Genomic DNA, 24901 nt, shown 5'->3' with positions numbered 1-24901 from the left:
GGAGAGACTTCTTGTTTGAATTATGTCAAACGCCACAAAATTGGAAGTAAATATAAAATAGATAATTCCTTTTTAAGACGGAAATTCGTAGAAATGATGTAAACAATTGTTCATATTGATTGTGATTATAATTGCCATTGATCTTTAGCAAATATGGAAATAACATTAATTTTTCTCTGACGTGAACAGATTTACGATAAATCACAGTACTTTACATTTTGTAATTACTCCATAAACCTTCCTTCTTTTGCATTTATAATCCCTAATTTTGTTTCCAAAAGTATTTTGTTTAAAGTCAACCGTTCATTCTTCCTTCAGTCATATCTCAAATCTTTTTTAAAAATACTACAGTCAAATTTAATAGAGATGAGTCTAATTCTTCCCACTGTGTAGCAAAGAAAGAGTAGACTTTTGAAAATTTCAAAGAGGCCCTCTGTGCATTTATGATAGAGTTTATAGGAAGGGATATTTTCCCTTTCTCCTATTCCTACGTGTTGTACGCTGTGTTAGTGTCTTTTTTTTTTTTTTTACAGCTCCATTTAGAATATGGCCAGAAAATAGAGCATCAGTCTTGATATGACATTACCCTGAGGTGTGATGTAGCTGACTTTTTTGTCTTTTGTGACCTTTGACAGGGATTAGCCTAATCAACCTAAAGAATCTGGAAGGAGATAAAGGAAAAATCTTTCTTTATATTTCATCCATGTTCATGCTCTACATTTTGTGTGAAAGCTGACCCTCAGCATCCATGAACTTAAAATTTATACTGTCAGCTATTCAGAAGGTACCCTAAAGGTCCGTAATATAGTAATTTAGCATTTTTACCAACACCCAAATTTAAATCATGAGTGCTGCATAGCTGAGCTGTAGGAACAAGACACCATTAGAATGAGTCTATTTAGCCACCTAGAATCCACATCGCAATACAGTATTGTTCCATATCTCCTAGTACATATGCAGTCTACAGGGATCACAAGATTTTCAGTTACATTTTACTGCATTTTATGGGGAAAGTTTTATGTTATGGCAGTATTCACAAATTAGGGGACTAACTAAAGAATATATATATGTCAAAGGTGAAAAATAAATACCTCTTACAGATAACTAAGCCAGGTGTTGAAAGATTTACACTAAGGTAATACAGAAAGGCAGAATGAAATTTTTAAGTCATTAGGTATTGCTGCTGCCCCCATTACATTTGTAGATCTCTAGGCTTGAGGTTTCTTATCATTGTAATCGTTTTCACGTAGCAGATATTAAAGTCACAGTAAAAGAACTTTTGAGATGAGCAAAACAAAACATCAAGAAAATTAATAGACAAGACAGTGGTTCATTTTTAAGAATTTGAGGGGCCGGCCCGGTGGCGCAAGCGGTTAAGTGCGCGTGCTCCACTGCGGCGGCCCGGGGTTCGCCGGATCAGATCCCGGGCGCGTACCGACGCACTGCTTGGCAAGCCATGCTGTGGCGGCATCCCGTATAAAGTGGGGGAAGAAGGGCACAGATGTTAGCCCAGGGCCAGTCTTCCTCAGCAAAAAGAGGAGAATTGGCAGATGTTACCACAGGGCTGATCTTCCTCACCAAAAAAAAAAAAAAAAAGAATTTGAGAAGTGATTATATAAAATCTCAAGAGAGAATGAGAATGGAAGGTCATATGAAGAATGATGAGAGACTAAAATGCTTTAAAATCACTGAATGGGAGAAGCACATAGTCCCCCCTTACCTGCAGTTGCACTTTCTGTGGTTTCTGTTACTGTAGTCAACCACGGTCAGGAAACAGATGATCTTTCTTCTGACATCCTGTCAGAAGATCAGTAGTAGCCTAACACTACGCCACAATGCCTACATCACTCACCTCTCTCCATCTCATCATGTAGGCATTGTGTCGTCTCACATATCACAAGAAGGGGGAGTGCAGTACAGTAAGATATTTTGAGAGAGAGACCACGTTCACATAACTTTTATTACAATATATTGTTATAAGTGTTCTATTTTATTATTGGTTATTATACTTAATCTCTTTCTGTGCCCAATTTATAAGTTAAACTTTATCATAGTTATGTATGTATAGGAAAAAACATAGTATATTTAGGATTCAGTACCATCCACAATTTCAGACATCCAATGGGGGTCTTCAAATGTATCCCTTGTGGATGAGGGGGGACTACAGTATTTTACTAATACAAAGACTAAGAATGCAGAAATTCTAGTAATAATTTCAAATAATTTAATTACAAAGTAGTTACAAAGTACCTAAATCTTTAGTTAATTTCATAAAAGGAATCAAATTTTCTGACAAGCATGCTGTCATAACTAAATTTCATTTGCTTAGAAAAATTGCTTTGGTTAAAATGAATGTATCTTTATCTGTATGAATTGGCCTTCGTTTGCCAGTCATTCTACATTGTATAAAATTTTTTTCAGCTGTTTATGAAACATTTTTATTTCATATTAAGCTTTAACATTTAGATCCAATATTAGCTTAAAATTTAAATCTTCATATATTCTAAAATCTTCACAGTTTAAATCCTAGTTACTTTAGAAAAGTACACATAAAATTTTATCATATTATGATGTCTGCTTTTTTTCTTCATTTGTATGGAAATATGATAAAGTGTTTGAGGTATTATTTTTTTTAACTAAATGTGCCAGATTATCTCTTTCCATGTTGGATATAAAGTTATTTTCATCCCTTGTTCCATTTACTCATTTAAAGTGTAACTCATGAAAGCAGAACATTGCTGTTAAGTGATCTCTAGGATCTGTGTTATGTGAACATAAATCATATTCACCTTTTCTTAATAAAACCATCTGTTTCAACACTCACATCCAAACTAGAATGTATCTCTGTCCACATTATAAAAATATTATTATCTCTCTCATCCGTAGCAAAAGCCAAATTGGAGACTGACTAGTTTTTAAATTTTTTTAGTTGTTCAAATCATTAGAAGTCCAATTTTGGTCTTAGAGATGCTATGTTTGTATTTAAAATTTTTAATGGTTTAGTGATACAATATATCATTTAAAAGTATACTTTTCATTCAGAATTGCTTTTTCTGATTTTTTTAAAAGCATGTTATTATTTTATGCAACAACATTTATATTGATTATATTTTCCATCCTGAGATCATGTTGTAAAGATTATAGGTATCAGTGACTTATCAAAGTTAAAATAAAATATTTGACGAAGTTACTAATTCACTAAAGTACGTATATTTGAACATTTGATTGTTAAGTACTTTCTCTATTACAGTATTTTAACTCAAGCTGGTATTTTCAAATGCACAGATAGATGATCAATCAGCTTGTTAGATTCTCTCCTACACATATTTTGCCTTTTACAAAACAGAGGAGGTGGTATTTAAATGTCAAATTATTCATGCAGTATTAAGGTTCAGGTTTAGAAATGCATAGTTGACAGAAAAGTCTTATAATTCCTGCATTAACTATGCCTCATCCTAGCAATACATATGCTGAGTTTCTTTATATAGTGTTTAGATTTCATACCTCAGTGCCATATACTCTAAGACAAGAATCGCTTATGGTTTCCACAGCAACTCTATCTGGCTGCATTACTCTTGGGAATATAAAAGTTAATATTGTGTTCAAAAATGATACTTGCAAATAAGGCAGTCAAGTAACAGCTGTTGTGGAAATCATAACTGTAGAGTCCTTATTTAATTTAAAAAAGTCTTAGCTTCATTATATATAAAGTAAATATTATTCCACTTTTAATGAGCACCAAAACTGTGCACTGAGACACTATACAAAATATAAAGTTGTAAACATACATATACATAGAATGATCAAAGAGTCTATTACTTTTTTCCTGAAGGGAAATTCACATTCACATGAAGGGTAATTGATTAGCATCCAGATGGATGTTCCCCTCTGTGTCCAGGGTCCCCAAGACCATTCCCAGGTTAGGTGATTCACTAGGAAGACTGACAGAGTTCAGCAGATACTCAAGGAACAAATACCTTATGCTGTAACATGTACCTTCATGGTAAGGTACCTTACAAGGAAGGATGTAAAGCAAAATCAGCAAAGGGAGAAGGCACATGGGGCCATGTCCAGAGGAAACCAGGCACAAGCTTCCAAGAGTCCTCCCAGTAGAGTCACAGGGGATGTACTTAATTCCTCCAGCAACAAACTGTGACGACATGGGTGCTATGTTGTTCATCAGGGAAGCTCATTAGAGACTCATGCCCAAGGATTTTATTGGGATCACATATGTACCCTAGCACATACCAAAATCCCAGACTCCCAGAACAAAAGTAGATGTTTAGCATAAACCATATTGTTTGTACAAACAGTTCAGGTACAGTGAGCCACTCATATCATTTAGGGAAAGTTTCATATCAGTGTGAGGAACTGTTACCATTTCAGTTCCCAGATACCAGTCAAGGGCCAAACTTGCTAGCAGGGTAGCAGTCTTCCTTAAGGGTAGCAGTCTCAGGCCTGCTGCATCATCTCTCTTCTGCATATGTTCTCTTTCCTAAATAACATACACGTATGCAGATATACCACTACACTTTTTCTAAAATGCCATTGTTACTCCTTTTGGGAAAATTAAAATGCCATTTTCTGTTTAGCTATGGCTATAGTTAAAGAGACTTAGAGTACTCAGTAGTCATTTTCATAAAATACAAAAGCAGTTTTACCATTTGCATAAAACCCATGGCTGTTTTTTAACACCTTGCTGTGATCATTTAAAGTTCTTCTTAATCTCTGCTTTGAGACAGTCCTTACTCTAGCGATCCTATGGGCAAATGACTGCAACTTGTTTTGCAGGGGAGGGAATGAAGATGGGGTGGGTAATAGCCCTCTGCAACCATCTGGATTTGTTATAGCTACCTCTGTTTCTACATAGGTAAGAGAACAGATCAGAGAGCCCACAGTCATGGTACTAATATTTATAAGTATTTTTTTTTAATGTCCTAGATCTTTCTTTTTATATATAGGATCTAGGTTGATTACAGTTTTCCTAGGTCCTATGAGGCAGTGTGGAGCTTGGCACCATATCTACAGAAAGCCTAATATATGAAAAGTTGTTATGCCTTTTGAAAAATTAACTAATGTATATGTTCATTTTTGCTAGATAAATTTTTTACTGGGATTATAGATTTCTTAGAACTGTACCTAATTTAGAGACATAATTTCTTAAAATTTATTCTAACATGCTGTGGACAGAAATTAACAGATTATTGTTTGTTGGCTGTGTGCAAATTCTTTTGAGTCATTTAAGCTCAGTAAATATTATCCCAATGCATAAGAAATCATGTTATTCGTTAAATGGTCTTTTCCCCTGTCAATTAGAGAAGAATAGCAGTAAAAATTTTTCCTTCTTCAAAGATCAGCTTTGTAGTTTCTGTGATTAAGCTGAGTGTAGACAAATTTGATTTTGATCTTATTTTATTTCTAAAATTAAAAAAAAAACTCAGAAAACCAGTTAGTGAATTTAAATCACCTAGTATGGATACCATACCAACATGAACAGATTTGCTTATTAGATGTAACTTCCTCTTAAATTTTTAGAAAATAGTCATTCCTAAAACCAAAATGTACAAGACTTTATAATTGGGACTGAAAGCAGAACAAATATTCTGTTGAGTTTGCTCATTCAGAGTGAATTTCATAGTTGGTTTAACATATTACATAATTTGACAAAGTTGTTTTAGATAGCTATATCCACAATGCTGTCCTTATAAAACACGGTTATAGTTGTCCATTTTCTCCCTTGCTCTATCAAATTTAAGTACCGTAAGAAAATAAGAAAGTGTTTGTTCTATAACTTAACAGGTGGAGCATGATACAAGAAGAAAGGAGGAACTTCTTGCACTCTCCAAATGACTTTTCTAGCACAAACTGTCCTTGGGTAGTCTGGAAACATAATAATGGATATTGCTAACTTCCAAGTTCCTTCTTGGATTCAGAAATTCAGCTTCAGATCATCAAAATATTACTCTAATGGAAAGGTTGAAAAAATAAAAATGGTATTGAATTAATGCCTACAAGATACCAGGCATGATGCAAGGCAGTTTCATAAAAATTACCTGATTTCTTTACACACCTGCCGGATGACATATACTCTCATCATTTTATAAATGAGGTAACTGAGACTCAGAAAGGTAAAAAGCATAGAGTATTATGTAACTGCAGTTGGAATTGGAACCCAGGTATTCTTTCTACTTAAAGAAATAGCTTGGTAGAATTTTTGAGACGGCCAGAATGTTCGATTTTATTTAGTTTAATTCCTTTATCCCTTATGTAGGTAAATCAAGACTCAGAATTGCCCAAAAATAAAAAACAGTTTGTGGCAAAGCAAGAAATAGAATCTAGTTCAGTGGTTCATTTATTATTCCTTCACTTGGCTTCAATGACTCTTCACAATCTTAGTTTTATTCCTGCTTTACTGATCTTTCCTTCTCAATCTTCTTGGCTTGGTCCTCTTCTTTTCTTTATCTGTACTTCCTCCATTGGTGGTCTTATCCAGTCTCATGACTTTAAATGCCGGCTGACAACTCCCAAATTCATTTTTTCAGTCTATATCTGACTCTTGAGTTGCAGTCTCTTGTATCCAACTTCCTAGCTGAGATCTCCACTCAGATGTCAAAAAATATCTCAAATTCAACCTGTCTAAAACTAACAAATTTTTGTCTTCCCTAGCAAGTCTGTTCCTCCCACTGCCTTTCTCATCTCAGTTGATGACAACACCATCCTTTCAGTTACTCAGGCCGAAACACCCTGGAATCCTCACCCCACATCTAATGCACAGGAAAACCATTTTGGCTCTATCTTTAGAATATATGCAAGGGGCTGGCCCCATGGCTTAGCAGTTAAGTGCACATGCTCCGAACTGGCAGCCCGGGTTCGGATCCAGGCGCACACCGACGCACCGCTTGTCCAGCCATGCTGAGGCGGCATCCCATATACAGCAACTAGAAGGATGTGCAGCTATGACATACAACTATCTACTGGGGCTTTGGGGAGAAAAGGGGAAGAAAAAAAAAAGGAGGAGGATTGGCAATAGATGTTAGCTCAGGGCCGGTCTTCCTCAGCAAAAAGAGGAGGATTGGCATGGATGTTAGCTCAGGGCTGACCTTCCTCAGAAGATCAAAAAAAAAAAAAAAAGAATATATGCAGAATTCAGCCACTTCTTACCACCTCCACTGATCCTGCTCTCTTTTGAGTCACTAGAGTGGTTCTTTAAAAATGTTAAATCAGCCCCAGTAGGCTAGTGGTTAAGTTCGGTGCGCTCCGCTTTGGCGGCCCGGGTTTGGTTTCCAGGCACAGACCTATACCACTCCTCTATCAATGGCCATGCTGTGGCTGCGGCTCACATACAAAATAGAAGAAGATTGGCAACAGATGTTAGCTCAAGGCGAATCTTCCTCAGCACACACACACACACACACACAATGTTAAATCAGATCCTGATATTCCTTTCAGAACCTTGCAATGATTCCCCATTTTCTTTGGAGTAAAAATCAAAGACCTTACAATGCAAGGGTTTGTGAGGAATGATAGGATGACAGCATTTTTAAAGGATCACTCTTGTTGATAAATTATTATTTATCATTTGTCTTCCTCCCTAGAATGTAAACTCTGTGAAGGCAGGAATCATCTTATTTTGTCTACTAGTATATCCCAAGTACATCAGTGCCTAGCATATAGGTGTTCAATTAGTATTTGTCAAATTTGAATTCATGCATTCATTAAATATTTATTGAGCTCATAATATATGCCAGGCCAGTGCTGGGTACAGCAAATCAGTTGTGGTGTCTGTGTTTGTGAAGCTTTCATGAAGTGGATATCTGCTCTCGGAAATACTGATTCAGTTGGTCTTTCGTTTATTCCAAACGTCTGTATTTTTTAAATTATCACAGATGATTTTGATACACACCATATAGTGAAAGCTTGTTCTGTGTATCTATACTATAGAAATAGATATATTCTCAAGAATATTCATTAGGAAACTCAAAAGTAACTTGGTCTCTAAAAGTTGGAAAAGAGTCCTAAATAGGAAATATTAGGGGAAAAAAGACCAAATAAACATTTTAGGAAGTGTATATTCACAAATACGTCTTTCATGTTGTAGAAACACCTTTTTCACATTAAATAATGCCAGTTTCCAATAACCTTATCTCTCAGATCTAATGGTTTAATGGGTTTAGACTGTCTCTTTTCCATATTTAGCTATTTATAGCTACTTTCACATTATTTGCCCTATCATGGACTGGCAGAAAGATGTAGGAGTCAAGAGGATTAAGTTATTTTCCCAAAAATGAAACTGACTGGGTTGGTAGCCACACTGGAGCTTAGGTTCCTTATCTTTAAAATGAAGGTTTAGACTAAATTAAGCTTACTCTAGCTCCAATATTCTAGGATTCTGATTTCACATTCTGTGGCACTTATAACTGATAATAGTGATAGAAAGACTACCCTTCTTGATATAGTTTTGAAGGGAAAATTAGTCATTTCTTCCATTATAGAAATCTTTGGTGTTTATAGGTTAATATACTATAAACAATGGTATTTACAACACAATTTTGTTTATTTTCTGGTTTTTGCTCATTTCAGTTTGATGAATCATCATGGCTCTTTAGAAAGTTCAATCAACAAAAAAAACTATGTTTCTTATTATGTTTCAGAACAGTCATGGAAAAAGTACTTTCATAATGATTCTCATTATTTCTCCTGCGGTATACGTTAAGGATATGACAATTCTCATCCTTAACAAGGCTTACTATGAGAGAGTGGGCTACCTATCAGAATCTCTGGGGAAGAAGAGGGTGTGATGTGGAAGTGAAGAGGATATGTCTATAATTTGAAAAGCTTCCCAGATGATTCTGATCTCTACTTTCACAACTCCCCACTACCACTCCCCATTTGAAAATCTCTGTTTGGAAGATTAAACAGATACACACACACATTAACTAATTCAAGACCATCACTTTATCTACATTCCCAAGTAAATAGCTACTTTATTTAAGCATGTATATTCTTCATGCATTGCATTGCACATTACCTGAATTCAGAAGATAACTTGTATGTAGTACATTACTGTCTACTGTTCTGAACATCCTGAAAGGGAGAATAACTGACACATTATATTGATTATAATCAATATAATTGATTCTTAGTTCATTCTAAACTAAGACTGGTCTACTTCAAATAAGTTATTGCTTTGGAATCTAAACCAAGTTAGAATATAACCACTATGTAAATAAGTTGTGTTATTTTTCAGGTAAACAATGTGTCTTTTGAATACCCCGTATTCTCTAGTTTTTATTCTAACTGGGATAAATGAGGAAATGTGCAGCAAATATTTTTAAGATGAAAATTTCGGTCTTTATAAGGTTCCTGACAATAACTATGGTGTGATTATTGGATCATGGAAATAGTATAGAATAATTAAAATTTTATTACTTGGAGTCAGAGTACCTGGCTTGGAATACAGCTCTACTGCTTATTAGCTCTGTAATCTTGGGCATGTTACTTAACCTCTGTCAATGTCAGTTGCATCACCTACAAAATGGAGACAATAATCGTACTTACCTCAGTGTTCTGGTTTGGATTTTATGAATCAGTGCATATAAACTGTTTAGCACAGTGCCTAACTTTTAATAAACCATTGTGTCAGAAGTAAAAACTAGAGAAGGTGGTAGTTCACATGTCTTCTTTCTTGTAGAACATAAAACCTCTTAGAATCTGTGACAATCCAGGCTTTGCACAAATGAGGCTTTTAGTTGCTAATTTATATGACTTGACCCCAAATCCTGGTCATTTCAACCTTCAAATAGTCTTTAGTTGCTTGACACAGTATTAGTTTTCCTTTGGTATAATGATAATTTTAGCTTATTATTTACAGTAAGATTTTTTTGATCTGTCACTAGCAGGAAATGTAAACTTCTGCATAAAGTAGTGAGTAGAGTTGCAAATAGTGCTTCTCGAGCTTTCACGTACATATGAATCACTTGGAGCTAGAAGCTCAGATTTTCAGGCCCAATGCCCCCATCATCCGAAGTAAACCCCAGGAATCTGCATTTTTATCCTGTATTCTCCTAGTTGATTCTGATGAAAGTGGGTCCCAGGACCACACTTTGAGAAACATTCATTTACAGAGTAGTGTGACAGTGGCAGTCAGAAGACTATGGTTATGAATTGCCATGGAATCTAGTTTTGCATGCTAATGATTTAACTTCTACTTTGAGAACATGAAAATGTATGTCAAGTATGTTGAGCTTTTTGAAAGTCAGAAAGAATGTAAATTAAGGAGTTCTATGTTTGAAGACAGTGTAATAAAGAGCAAAATTCATGAGGCTAGGAATCATAAGACTAGATTTCTAGTCCCAGCTCTGCCACTTTGTAGTCTAATGGTTGGGTAAGTTATATAAAGTCCTTGAATCTTAGTTTCTCCGTCTTCAGAATAGAGTTAATACCATATTCACCAAGTATGTCATATTCAGGTAGGATGTAAGCTCCATGAAATCAGAGACTTTGTCTGTTTTTGCTTGCTGATGTATGTCCAGCACCTAGAACAGTGCCTGGTACATAGTAGGTACTCAATAAGTAATTGTCAAATGGATGAACTACATTATTTGAAATGATCTCAGAAATTCTGGATATAAAACCACAAAAATGACACAGTACCTTCCCTCCAGAAGCTCACAGTCTGGGGGAGACAGATATGCACGAATACTACAGCATAGTTACATGAATGAATGCATTGTGAAGATCAACTGAGATAATGTAATGATGCACTGTGCAAGTTATAGGTGATGGTGGCACTTGTAAAGAACCAAACTAAGAATGCGAGGAGTTCAGAAATGGATGTGTTAACCCTTTAAAGCATTTTTTCTTTAGGGGTCTATTGTCAGTTTGAAGTTGTGGCCGTGATAATCCAGAGAATAGTGTTTGTGTTTAGTGGGGGTGGGAACATGAAGTGGCGCCTAGGTGTACATAATAGGAAAATGGGGTTAGAATGAAAGTGCACATGTGCATACACACATAGATATTTGCACATACATACCTGTGTGTGTGATGGGGAAGAAGGCAGTGGAGATAATTGAACATGAGTTGAAAAGGATCGTGGAGAGGGTGGTAGTAATGAGAGAAAAGTGTAAGGAGGCATAGATGCAGCTATTCCTTCTCATTTCATCTCTTAGTGGAACCCATTTTAATTTTTCAGCATCCATATTAATGAAAGGGTGAGAACTGGGAGTTAGGTTGGAGTAGAGAGTTAGAGGAGAAGAATGTGTTTAAACAAAACCAAATAAAAAATAGACCTAGGTCTCTATGAATGGTGCTTTATTTTATTGATTGCCTAATAGATAACATCTTCAGTTATTTTGGGTTTTTTGTTTATTTTTAAGGCTGGAGGCCAGTCAACTAATTGTAAAGTCTTCACAATTTGAGGGGTGGAAAATGCTTTTAAGCCAATCTAAATCATTTTTATACTGTTACATAATAGCAGAATTAAGCTTAAAAATAATCCACTAATAAATGAAAAGTGGTTTCCTATGCTGTGAAGGCAGTGTGGGTTTTTATAATTATTTTTAGACTTCCTTTTTGATAATCTCTTTTCGAAATGTGCATACTGATATCTTTCATATGCTGCTTTTTCTATTTAAATTACAAGTTTAGATTTGTATGTCTCTAAGACAGAGATTTGCAATATGGGATCCAAGGAGTCTCTCTAGAAGATGGGTGAACCTTCTGACATTGCTGTAAAACTTCTGTCTGTATGCACATTTTTCTGGAGAGGGATCAATGTTCTTAAAGAGGGCTCATGACCAAAACAAGGCCCTAAGAGAACAGTTTTAGTTCGTTGACCCAAATAATTCTCTTCTTTAAGACTACTATGGGGGGGCCGGCCCCATGGCTTAGCGGTTTAGTGCACGCGCTCAGCTGCTGGCGGCCGGGGTTCGGATCCCGGGCGCGCACCGACGCACCGCTTCTCCGGCCATGCTGAGGCCGTGTCCCACATACAGCAACTAGAAGGATGTGCAGCTGTGACATACGACTATCTACTGGGGCTTTGGGGGAAAAAATAAATAAATAAATAAAATTAAAAAAAAAGACTACTATGGGGACGAAAGTGTGTAGTTAAAAATACTTGAAGGTCATCACTACGTATTTTTGTTTATATAATGACCTATCACCTTAAAAAATAACCCTTTCTGAAATAAAAACAGAAATATCATGACTCTTGGGATGTGTGTTTTACCACGTGGTGTGTTTGTGCAGGTCCGATTCCCATCACACTTCAGTTCAGATCTCAAGGACCTTCTAAGGAACCTGCTGCAGGTGGATTTGACGAAGCGGTTTGGCAATCTAAAGAATGGTGTGAGTGACATAAAAACTCACAAGTGGTTTGCCACAACAGATTGGATTGCAATTTACCAGAGGAAGGTGAGCCTTTTCTTTCTTTAATTTCAAAACTTTTTAAAAGTTGGTGTTTAAATTACGTGTAGTAGAGAGATTTTCAAGTTAACACGCGATTTTAATTTTTTTACCTTTTGAATTGATCCTATGCAGGACTTAAATTTAGGACCTTTATAGCCCACAATTTAAAAATAAGTTTTCTCGGGGTCAGCCCCATGGCCTAGTGGTTAAGTTTGGCGTGCTCCACTTTGGCAGCCCAGGTTTGGTTCCTGGGCGCAGACCTACACCATTCCTCCGTGGCCATGCTGTGGCTGCGACCCACATACAAAATAGAGGAGGATTGGGGCTGGCATAGCAGTTAAGTTTGCATGCTCTGCTTCAGCGGCCCCAGGGTTCGCAGGTTCGGATCCCAGGTGTGGACCAACGCACCGCTTGTCAAGCCATGCTGTGGCGGCGTCCCATATAAAGTAGAGGAAGATGGGCACGGATGTTAGCTGAGGGTCAATCTTCCTCAGCAAAAAGACCTTCATCGCAAAAAAAAAAAAAAGAAAAAATAGAGGAAGATTGGCACAAGTATTAGCTCAGGGTGAATCTTCCTCAAGCAGAAAGAGGAGGATTGGCAACAGATGTTAGCTCAGGGCCAATCTTCCTTAGCAAAAAAAAAAGTTTTCTCCTTCATAAAAGAGAAAGCATGCATTTCTATTTTGACCATCAATCTAAAATGTTTTCCTTGTCAAATTTTTCCTACCTATGCCTGTTACTCTTCACAATACCATGGTAATTATATATTAGACAATATCCTAAGGGTTTGCATTTCAAAACTGATGTGAAGCCACATTAGAAAGACAGTATGTAAACAAATCGATTCTCCTACCCAGAATTGGCACAAAGTCAGGTTTAATAATGTATAATTGCCAGATTCATCAGATATATTTTAGTCTTTATCATTTCACCTTTGTAATAAATTGAGACATTTAAGAAAAGATTTTGCTGTGCCTGAATTACTTTTATCTCTTCTATTGCTTCTTAAATACCAAGTTAAAAATAATTTGTATGAATAAAGTGTTTTTATCTTGAATATATTTAATTTTTTCTTTTTTTACATAAAACCAAAACTTCTAATGTTTCCGAGACTTGCCATATTTAATAATGCTGTGCAGCCATATGAGTGAATTTCCTTAGAGAAAAAAATGTAAATACTCTAAAAGTATTAATAGGACAGTTTTTCTAATTTATATCTTTTATAAAAGATTATAAAAACAAAGCATTAAAAGAATTTTAGAATGCAACAAATAGAAAATATACCAAGACCAAAACAATGTGAGTGTTCTATAGCCTCTGTATCTCTTAAGAGGGCTTCAGAAACTCTCTAACCATTAAATTCATGAAACATGATGCTGGATATGTTGTATAGTCAAGAACAAGGCCCTTAGCAATTTAAAATAGACTTTTAGATCTCATAAATAAACACCTCATATTTTCATATTTTTATACATTTCCTAGCACCAATGCAGTCCTTTATAATTAATATAAGTAACTCTGTAACTTCTCATTTTAATCTTTGAAGTAATCCTATCGATCAGTGGTACCATTTTCCGCACTTTTCTGATAAGAAAATCAGCTGAAAAAGGTTAACTGCTTTAAACATAATCATACAGCTGCTAAATAACGCCTATATTTGGTTCCAGGTTCTTCAAATTCCCAATTCCAGGATCACATTACCCCTTTAAAGACCTTTTACCGTGGTTGTTAAAATGAAGCCCCAAACCACTCAATAATACATTGTTTCATAAAATTTTCATAGGTTTTACATATCATCTGCTTAACTTTTATGCTTTGAGCATTTTTGCCTCAAAAGGCAGCAAAGAAAGAGCAGGGGTTAGGTAGACATTGGTCTGAATCCCAGATCAACCAACCATTAGCAGTGTGATCTTGAGCAAATTATTTAACCCTTTAAAGCATCAGTTTTCTCATCCTTAAAATTTGGATTGAGGCAGACAGTGCAGAAGGAAGACCAGTTTGTGAAGAAAGATCACATAGATTGGTCCAGGCTCTATTTTTCTTTCTGGTTGAGGTATGTTTCGTGTAGTTATAATCAGGTAATATGTTAAGTAAATAAATTTGAAATCATCGTAATCCCAGCATCCAGATAGCACCTCTGTTAACATTTGACATATTAACTCTATTTTCTGTGCTCTCCGTCACTGCAGTCCATTTCCGTGACTTCAGTAACCACCTAAGATCTACTTCCTCCAACCCTGCACTTTCCCCTCAGCTTCCGACTGTTATATCACAATTACTACCTACTGACTGTTTTGTTTGGGTGACTTATTTAATCTATATTTTCTTTTAGTGCTTTTTTGATCTCAACTTCTTTTTGTTGTCATTGTTTTAATAATTAGCCAATTATCCTCTCAGTACTTGTTGAATAATAATTATTTGGCCCCTTATTTGAAATTCCACCTTTACTAATACTAAGTTGCTGTATACGTCAGTCTGTTTCTGAACTATATTTTTTATGAGTTCTTTTTTTTTTTTTTTTTTTTTTGCTGAGGAAGATTCACCCTGAGCTAACATCTGTTGCCAGTCTTCTTCGATTTTTTTTATGTGAGCTGCCACCACAGCATGGCCACTGATAGATGAGTGGTGTAGGGCCACACCTGGGAGCTGAACACGGGCCGCTGAAGTGGAGTGCGCTGAACTTCACCACTCGGCCACCAGGGCTGGCCCATGAGTTCTTTTTATCTATTCTTGTACTGTACACCATTTATGTAGCTTTGTAAAGTATTTTTTTTTCAATTTTCAAAATACTTATATATTTAATATGTGGAATTCTTATAGATATTCATGAAAAAGAATACATAATTCAATATTTTTTCCAGTTTTTTATTGTGGTAAAATACACATAACAGAAAATTTACTATCTTGACCATTTGTAAGTGTACAGTTCCATGGTATTAAGTATATTCATGTTGTTGTGCAACCATCACCACCATCCATCTCCAGAAATCTTTTCATCTTACAAAACTGAAACTCTGTACCCATTAAACAATAACTCCCCTGTTTATTGGTCTTTCCAAATATTTATGTTGTATTTGGGGCTCTTAGTTGGGATTACAGTATATTTATATACTGTATATATATATTATATATACTGTATTAATATATATATTAACATATATTTCTATTTCTTAAGTAGAAAAGAACCAAGATCTTGAGAATTCTTCATAATAAGCATGTTATGTTTCTACATTTATTCAAATATTTTCTGTCATTCAGTAAAGTTTTAGGGACCCCTTCCCCATACAGGTCCACTTTCTTTCTTAAAGTTATTCCTTAAATTTATATTTTGGTTGCTATTATGAATGTCTTTGCTTTCCCATTGTAGTAGAACATAGGGGAAAACCTATGATCTCTATGCTTATATTGTAATTGGCCACCTTACTAAATTCTGTTATCGATTTCCATAGGTTTTTCAGTGATTCCCTTGAATTTTATTGACAGATAATCACAGGGGGCAGAGGTATCATTTGCCTCTTCTTTTTCAATATTTATATCTTTTATTTCCGTTTTGTTTTATTATGCATGCTGGAATGTCTCGAATAATATTTCAAAACAGTAGGGCTGTTGAGTTGTCTTGTCTTGTTCCTGTTTTGAATGAGAATGCTTTCATGTTTTATCATCAGATATGAAGTTAGCTATGTGTCTTGGATGAATATTCTTGATCGGGTTAAGGAAATATCCTTAATTCGCAGTATACTGTATTTTATCATCTTTGACATATTAGTATGATGAATTATATCAGTGAGATATCCTCACATGCCTGAAGTGAACACCATTTAATCATGGGGTATTATTATTTTAATATCTGCCTGAAATCAATTTGCTAAAATTTTATTTAAAGATTTTTACTTCCATAGTCTTAAGTTCTATTTCCCTGTAATTTTTGTTTTTCTGGAGTTGAGATTATGTGAATTCATAAAATGAGTCTGGAAAATTTCCATGTTTTTTATTCTTTGGGAAATTTAAGAAATATAGGAATTATCTTGTACTGTACAGTACAAGTAGTACAGTACAGTAGTCCCCCCTTCTCCATGGTTTTGCTTTCCACAGTTTCAGTTACCTGTGATCAACTGTGGTCTGAAGATATTCCAGAAATAAACAGTTCATAAGTTCTAAATTGCGGGCCATTCTGAGTAGCGTGATGAAATCTCTAGCTGTCTTGCTTCACCTGCCCAGGGATGTGAATCCTCCCGTTGTCCAGCAGATCCACACTATACACGCTACCTGCTCGTTAGTCACTTAGTAGCCGTCTCAGTTATCAGATCAACTGTCACAGTATTGCAGTGCTTATGTTCAAGTAACCCTTATTTTACTTAATGATGGCCCCAGAGCTCTAGAGCAGTGATGCTGGAAATTCAGATATGCCAAAAAGAAGCTGAGAAGTGCTTCCTTTAAGTGAAAAGGTGAAAGTTCTCGACTTAATAAGGAAAAAAAAATCATATGCTGAGGTTGCTAAGATATATTTTATATTTTGTTATTAATTATTGTTGTTAATCTCTTACTATGCCTAATTTGTAAGTTAAACTATCATAGGTATGTATGTACAGGAAAAACACTGTATATATAGAGTTTGGCGCTATCTGCAGTTTCAGGCATCCACTGGGGGTCTTGGTATCTCCCACAGATAAGGAGAAACTACTATATTTATTCCTTGGAAATTTTAACAAACTAATTCTTCTTTGGATATTGGTCTTTTCAAGTTTCTGCCTCCTCTTACGTCAATTTTAGAAATTTATATTTTTCTATAAAATCATCCTTATCCCTTTGTAATGATCACTGTTTATATTATCTTTATTATTATATTTATTGTTAATTAATGCTATATTTAGATGTATTTATTGGAGTTGCCTGAGGTTTGTTCATTCTATTAGTATTTTAAAGATTTATGATCTATTTTGAATCTTTTCATATTTATATTTAGAAATAAAAATTTTTTCTGTTACTTAGCAAACATTTACTAATCTATCCATATCATCTATTGTATTTTTAACGATTATTCTTAAAATGGGATCGAACTGAACTGCTACTGCTCCTTTAGAGTTCATGTGCTTTCCAAAGGGCCTGACTTAACCCAGGTAGTAAATAGCTCATCTGCCAAGAAGTAGTGCACTATAATCAACAGGTTGTAATATTGGGCAGATTGGTCGACAGCAAATCTTGATTATCAACACAAATGGACTTGGGGATACCTGGATAATTTACTAATAGCAAAATTCAGTACTCTAATGTAGCCATTTGTTTTAATATCATCTCAATTATAACTGTGCACAGCAGTACAAAAATGATAGTAAATGTGAATAGCTTTCATAGTCTTTTTTGTTCTCTAACTGAGTGCTCATGAACAATAAAATAGCCAAAGGCATCTAGCAGAAAGACGAGAACCAGAAGAAAGTGGTTTGGACAGCTTAAACTGTACAGTCATTCTCTAGAGATGATTGTTCCAATAGGGTGATCCTAAATTGCTGCCTGGCTAGGCATGAGGCGACTGTCTGCTTAGCTCATCCTTCTGCATGGTGCAAAAAACAGCAGGGCCTGCCAGGCAACCAGCTGGCAAACAAAAAGATGCTATTAGACTTTCCATTCCTACTTATTTTTTACCTTATTCTTTTTAAATTTCTTGTTTCTATGTATATCGTATAACAGTATAGTCATATGTATAATTTATAAATGAATAACTACACATATATTGGTGATGTATACTCAAAAATGTTTTACTAAAAGGCATATAAGTCAAAACACTTTGGAGACCACTGGCGTAGGTATTAGAAAGAGCTCTGGACCGGAAACGGAGAATCATGAATTTGAAACCTGCTTTAGCCGCTTATTAGTCATGTGAATTTGGTAAACTTTCTGTTTTATAATCTATAAAATGGAATAAGGATACCTGCCCTGCCTCTCTCACACTGTTTTATTGAGGAGGAAATGAAAGAACCATACGCATAGTTGTTTGTAAACAGTATAAATGCTGTTTTGGTATTGTTTTTTTAGTTTTTAAGATCTATTCCTCAAACGTATTCTGTACAGCACATAATCTTTATAAAGACCATATTTTAATTAATGGAAAGACATGTTATTTTTAGGATCCAAGGGAAAAGGTGTTCAGAATTGAACAATTCTGTAATTCTAAAAGAGGTATGTTTCTTTCCAACTTCCCAGAAAGTTTTGATTCCTAGATATTTTAAACAAAATAAACTTGGGAATTTAAAAAAGGAGGTTAAAAGTAAGTCAAAGAGTTATTTATAACCTAAAGAGAAATGAATTAAGGAAAAAGGAATAGAAAACAAAGGCTTTAGAAATAAAGAAAATACTGGATAAAGGAAAAACTGGAGTTCTGTAACCTTAAGTGCCAGCCCTTTCATACCAATAATTAATTATCCTAGAAATCTCTAATATATTGTGTTGGCTTGACTGTTTCTTGAATGAAAATGTTGAGATTAATATCAAACCTACTGTTTGCTGCTGCTTCTAGCAATTTAGAAGGGCATTAAGGGCATTTAAAGATGCCACCGTGTAGTAGTAGTGGGAATTTATTTCCCTTAATGTTTGGAAACTTGCAGGCATTTGTTTTTTCTTTTTCTTGTTTCAATACGTGTGTTTTTTTGCACACCGCCAGGTGCCTAACTCGATTCTGATACAATCTGCCTGGAGACAGCATCAGATCCCATAGGTTAAGGGCTCAGTGCTACAAGACTACTCCCCCATCACCACCACTTCAGACACCAGTCCCAAGTCCAGTCTGTCACCTGTGCTCCTGACTAACCAGTATCATTGGAGGTTCCCACAAACTCCTCCTGGGGTTCGATTAATTTGCTAGAGCGGCTCACAGAACTGAGAAACTTTACATACTGGATTACTGGTTTACCAGATGGAGGAGATGCATAGGGCAATGTATGTGGGAAGGGGCTCAAAGCTTCCTGCTCTCTCCACGCATGGCATTCTCCCCAAATCCAGATGTGTTCAACAACCTGGAAGCTCTCCAAACCCCATCCTTTTGTGTTTTATGGAGGCTTCACTGTGTAGGCATGATCATTTAAATCATTGGCTATTGGTGGTTGAACTCAATCTCCAGCCCCTCTCTCCTCCCTGGGGATAAGGAGGTGGGACTGATGGTTCCAACCTCTGATCACATGGTTGGTTCCCCTGGCAACCAACCCCCACCCCTTAGGTTACCTAGGGACTTTCCAAAAGTCACCTCATTAATATAACAAAGGGCACTTTTACCACTCTCAACACTTGGGAAATCCAAGGGTTTTAGGAGCTCTGTGCCTGGGATGAAGACCAAATATATATTTCCTATTATAAATCACAATATCACACTTATTTTTCTCTCTATCTCAATTATAGGTTGAAGCTCCATTCATACCAAAGTTCAGAGGCTCTGGAGATACCAGCAACTTTGATGACTATGAAGAAGAAGATATCCGTGTCTCTATAACAGAAAAATGTGCAAAAGAATTTTGTGAATTTTGAAGATGAGCAACAAGATGACATCAGAGCTCACACTCAGTCTTTGCACTCTGTTGAGAGATAAGGTGGAGCTGAGACCGTCCTTGTTGAAGCAGTTACCTAGTTCCTTCATTCCAACGACTGAGTGAGGTCTTTACTGCCGCCATCTTTGTGTGCACTCTGCATCCACCTGTGTCACCAGGCACTGCTAAGCAAGTGTTGTCTGTGTCGTAACACGGAACTAGACACTTTCCTGCTTCTCTTTGGTTTGTCTTTCTCCTCTCCTCCCACACCTATTTCTTCCTTTTTCATTTTCATTAGTTTTTCTCCAGACAGTGCTTCATTTTATTTTGTTGGTGTTTCAGATGGGCAGTGTTATGTGGTATTTGAAGGATAGGATAAGTGTTGCTTTTAGTAGTTCTTGCCAATATTTATGTTGGTCAATGGCTTGAGGATACTTTCTAATAATTATTTTCACTTTGAGTAGCTCAGACTCAGTTTTGCCAAAACTCTTGACACTTTTTGAAGATAGAATGTCTTATCACCAAGGAAATGTATACAGATTAAAACAATAAGTTTCTTAGAACTCATTGTTCTGGCAATAAATTTGGATAGACTAATATAGAGTAGCTAAACCCAGCAATTTGGATTCCTATAGATCAGAGATTCTATTTCCTTTCACCTCCTTTTATATCATTCTCCCCTTGAGTAGCTAAGTGACCAGCCTGTGCAGTGTGACAGATGTCTCATTCACAGGAAAAACTAATGATATGGATCATCATCACCCCGATTCTCTCACTTGGTACCAGCATTTCTGTAGGTATTAGAGAAGAGTTCTAAGATTTCTAAACCTTAACTCTTCCTTAAGGGTTTTAGCCAGTATTTTAATAGAACATGACTAATACAAGTGGCAAATTTTTAAGTTTCTCAAATAGTCCTCATTGTAAACTTTTTAAAGGAAAAGAAACCAACTAAAAAGAACAGTAACGTGGACAAATACTTTGCTAAATCAAGCAAATGGCTTGATTCTTGTAAACAATATAGACGCACACTTATTTAAATAAGGTTTTTTGTTTGTTTTGCTTTACTTTGTTTTGTCACAGTTAAGAACAAAAGAAGTTGTTGCCAGGTTATTATTCTGGTGTACTGTATTGTCAGCCTAAGGGAGAGGCCCTGTGGTGACCTCGGCTCTCATCCTATGCCTCATCAAGAGGAAAGGGACAAAGTTTATAAAACTGCCACTACTGCTTTTTAATTTTGAGGTGTGATATTTTTAGACATGTCATAATTTCTAACCTCTTTTCTTTCAGTAAGCAGAATGTATGATCATGCAGATACAATTTTAGTATTTGAGTTTGTTTTTTTTATACTTTTTTGCCAACTGACTTTTAACAACATTGCTGTCGTGGAAATTTCAAGCACTTTTGCACATTTAGTTCAGTGTTTGTTGAGAATCTATGGCTTAACTCAGTTTTTTAAATATTTTTTTCCTTTCTTTTAAATTTTCCCATCTGGTTTTATCTCTGTGTGTCAGTGACCCATCTTAAAAAAACACACCAAAATAGTTGAAAATAAACTGTGTTCATTTTTTTATGATCAATTTACATGCATATGAGTTGTTTTTAATCAAACTGATCTTAATGTCCATAAGCATTCTATTTGCTTCATTATTGGTGCAGGTAGGTCACTGACTCTCCTTCTTTTCATCTGTACCACACCTTTGTAAAACCTTTGAAGACCTTGTAAAAGCCTGTCTGAGACTTTCTCTGCATCAATCTGTATTTCTTTTAGTTGTCAAGTGTTTCTGCATGATTATGTCACTTAAAAGCTGATACTGATTTCAGTTGGTCCACCTATATTTAAAATGTGCAAGAAAAATATGAAATACTTTGCTGTAGCAAGTTTTATGTAACAAAAATATATGATCATGTTAATAAATTTAAAACATCATTTGTATAAAATATTTTAATTAGTTTTTTTGTATTTCATTTAGACCCAAGAACATGCTGATCATTGTATTCTTTATGTATGCTATAAATTCTATAGTAGCTTTGTTGTATATTATTGTAAAATTATTTTAATAAATCAAGGGGATGACAATTTGATTATTACATTTTAGTTTTCAGTAATTAAAAAGTAATTTTAAAAGTAATGAAAAAGTTTTTTTTTTTTTATGAAACTACTACTGCCCAGCACAACTTGCTGTAGAATCTGCCTAGGTAAGTGACTCCTAGGCATACATTGGTTTTGAGGGCTATTTAGCCATTCCATTTTACTCTGCATTTAAAAGACACGAGCAAGCTTTCAAATATATCAAAGGAGTCTATTTCCGATCAATCAAGTACACTGAATTAGAATATCTTAAAATCATATAGAACTCCCAGTTTCAGCCACAATTTAGCCAAGAACAAGATAAAAACTTGAATTAGAAATAAGTGGAATGAATCAGTATTTAACCTTAGATTGCATTATTCGAAACAGAAGAAATTAGGTTTTAACTCAGTTAATAATAAGGAGATGGCATTGTGGAGGAAGGAGCCCTAGACTGAAAGTCAAGACGTCTGAGGTTCAGGCCTGGTGTGTCATTGGCAGCATGACCTTGGCCTCGGTTCTCCTAGTTCCTAAGGTCCCTTCTAACTTCCACATGTCAGACAAGATTCTTTTTATTTGACATTTTGAAGGGATAACGAGCTTTAAGTCTCGGTAAGGCGATATTTTAGGGAATCTTTCTTCTCCTTATCTCTTACAGTGTTCTTACAGTTCTTTGAATATCATGAGAACCTCGTGTCTGTTCTAATTCCTTCACTGATGCTAAATTTCCAATTGATATCAAACTGTCAGCCTACCAAAAAAGATATTGTGGCTTGTGGGTATTGCTGTCTTGTTTTTGATATGTTCTTGTATTGACTGCCCATTGGCCTGAAAATACTCATTGTAAGCCTAAAAAAAAAATCATTTTTCTTTCCCACTGACTGTTTTTTCTGCTTGTTGTAAGAATCAAGTGAAATAATGTATGTGAAAGCACCTTGTAAACTGTAACCTATCAATGTAAAATGTTAAGGTGTGTTGTTATTTCATTAATTACTTCTTTGTTTAGAATGGAATTTCCTATGCACTACTGTAGCTAGGAAATGCTGAAAACAACTGTGTTTTTTAATGAATCAGTAACTGCAAAATTAAAGTATCTTCAAAGGATAAAACAATTTATTGAGTCTTGAATTCTATTTGGTGCCCTTCTCTCCTGATTTATTTTCTGCAGATACTACTGATGCTTCTAGATCCCTAGTCTTTATGTATTTGGGTTGGTCTTTTGGTAGTGAGAACAGAGCCATAGGAAGAGGAGTGTCCACCAGTCCGCTCCAACTGGGTGTTTACTGAGAAACTACTGGATGCATTCCATAGTTTCTAAAAAGTGTTTCTACTTCTTCCTCATGCTGTCAGTCCAAATTACTCTTAACATAATGTTGAAAATATTCATATTTAAAGTATTGACATTGCAAGAGCCCCATCCTCATGTGGTAACAGTGCACTATGCGTTTATACTTGTTTCTTCAGAAGCGTTTTTGGGTTCACATTATCTCTTCTGGTTTTAGCCAGGTTGATTAGCGTATGTTTCTATAGTTGTCCTTGACCTCAGGAAATAATTTTTTAGGTAATTTTTATAATAGCTTACCATTTTTTTATTGCTATGATTGTTACTGCAAACATTCATAAATATTGATGCATTTTATAACATGGTGCTTACTATTTTTCTACCAGTGCTTGCTTCATTTTATCATTGTCAGGGCTTGATATAAATTCCTGCTTTCTCATTTCTTTATATAACTAATTATAAAAATCTGGGCATATCTTTACTCCAGAACTATCATCATTTGAAATCCATTTAAATTTTCTCTTATGCACAAATATTGGATGTGAAGTTAAGTACTTTCGTTTTAGCTTTCCTGAACATTTTTTATATACCGTCTTTAATAGCCTGTGTGCCCTCTGCTTGGTGTCCCACCAACTTTCATATGTTGAAGTCCTAACCCCTGGTACCTCAGAAAATGACTGTATGTGAAGGTATGGCCTTTAAAAAGAGATAATTAAGGTAAAATGAGGTCATATGGATTGGCCCTAATCCAGTATGACTGGTGAACATACAAGAAGAGGAGATTAGGATCATAGAGAACACACAGACCAAGGGAAGACCATGTGAAGACATAAAAGGAAGACGGCCATCTACGAGCCAAGGAGAGAGGCCTCACCAGAAAGCATCTCTGCTGACACCTTGATCTTGGATTTCTAGCCTCCAGAACTGTAAGAAAATAAATTTATTGTTTAAGTCACCCAGTCTGTGGTACTTTGTTATGGCAGCCCTAGCAAACTAGTACCCACTGAGTGTACTCCCATGGTGCATACTGTATTCCCATGGTGAAAGGCTTGCATTGATCTCCCTTCAAATGCTTTATACTTGGCCCAAACTGAACTAACTTACCATGAGTGGGGGGAAAAAAAAAGCATGTCAGTGTGGTCATAAACCTCAATGCACTTGCTATCTTATTTTTATTTTTTCCTGGAATACAAGCAGGAAACAGGAAACAGCAGCTGCTGAAAGTAGGGGAAAGCATAGGCAACTGAAACCACTCCTATCTCCCAGTCAGACTTACCCTTAGCATCAAGCTATCCTCTTGAAGCAGTGCTAACATAGCATAAAACTGAACACACCAGACTCACTGAGTTTAGAGTGTCTGCCCATCTCTTAATGGTGATGTTAATGAAATGGCCAAAGGAAAGTGGGAATGGGGATAAAGGGTTGGGGAGGAAACCCCAGTTGGTTTGTCATCTGATTATTCAGGGTTAGTAATGCTCACAGCAAATGATTACCTTAATATGTTAATTTTCTATTGCTACTGTAACAAATGACCACAAACTTAGTGACTTAAAACAACACAAATTTATTGTCTTACAGTTCTGGAAGTCTGACATCAGAAATGAGTCTCATTGGGTTAAAATCAAGGTATCA

At 35.6% G+C, this 24901-nt stretch overlaps 1 protein-coding gene across 3 annotated transcripts in view; it reads left to right on the top strand.

The window, feature by feature from the left end:
• The window catches only part of PRKACB (protein kinase cAMP-activated catalytic subunit beta), a 124090-nt gene extending 100967 nt beyond the window's left edge, over positions 1 to 23123 (top strand). For all 3 annotated transcript variants that reach the window (XM_087448376.1, XM_087448380.1, XM_004431538.3), the window contains exons 9-10: positions 12250 to 12414; positions 19795 to 23123. In XM_087448376.1, the coding sequence (XP_087304502.1) occupies positions 12250 to 12414; positions 19795 to 19920 (291 nt within the window). In that variant the 3' untranslated portion in view covers positions 19921 to 23123. The remainder of the gene's footprint in view (positions 1 to 12249; positions 12415 to 19794) is intronic.
• The last annotated feature ends 1778 nt before the right edge of the window (positions 23124 to 24901 follow it).

Source organism: Ceratotherium simum, chromosome 2, assembly GCF_057802395.1.
Source record: "Ceratotherium simum simum isolate JZ-2026a chromosome 2, ASM5780239v1, whole genome shotgun sequence".
Lineage (NCBI taxonomy): Eukaryota > Metazoa > Chordata > Mammalia > Perissodactyla > Rhinocerotidae > Ceratotherium > Ceratotherium simum.
The sequence above is the reverse complement of the archived record's forward strand: the minus strand, read 5'-3'. Positions and strand labels throughout refer to the sequence as shown.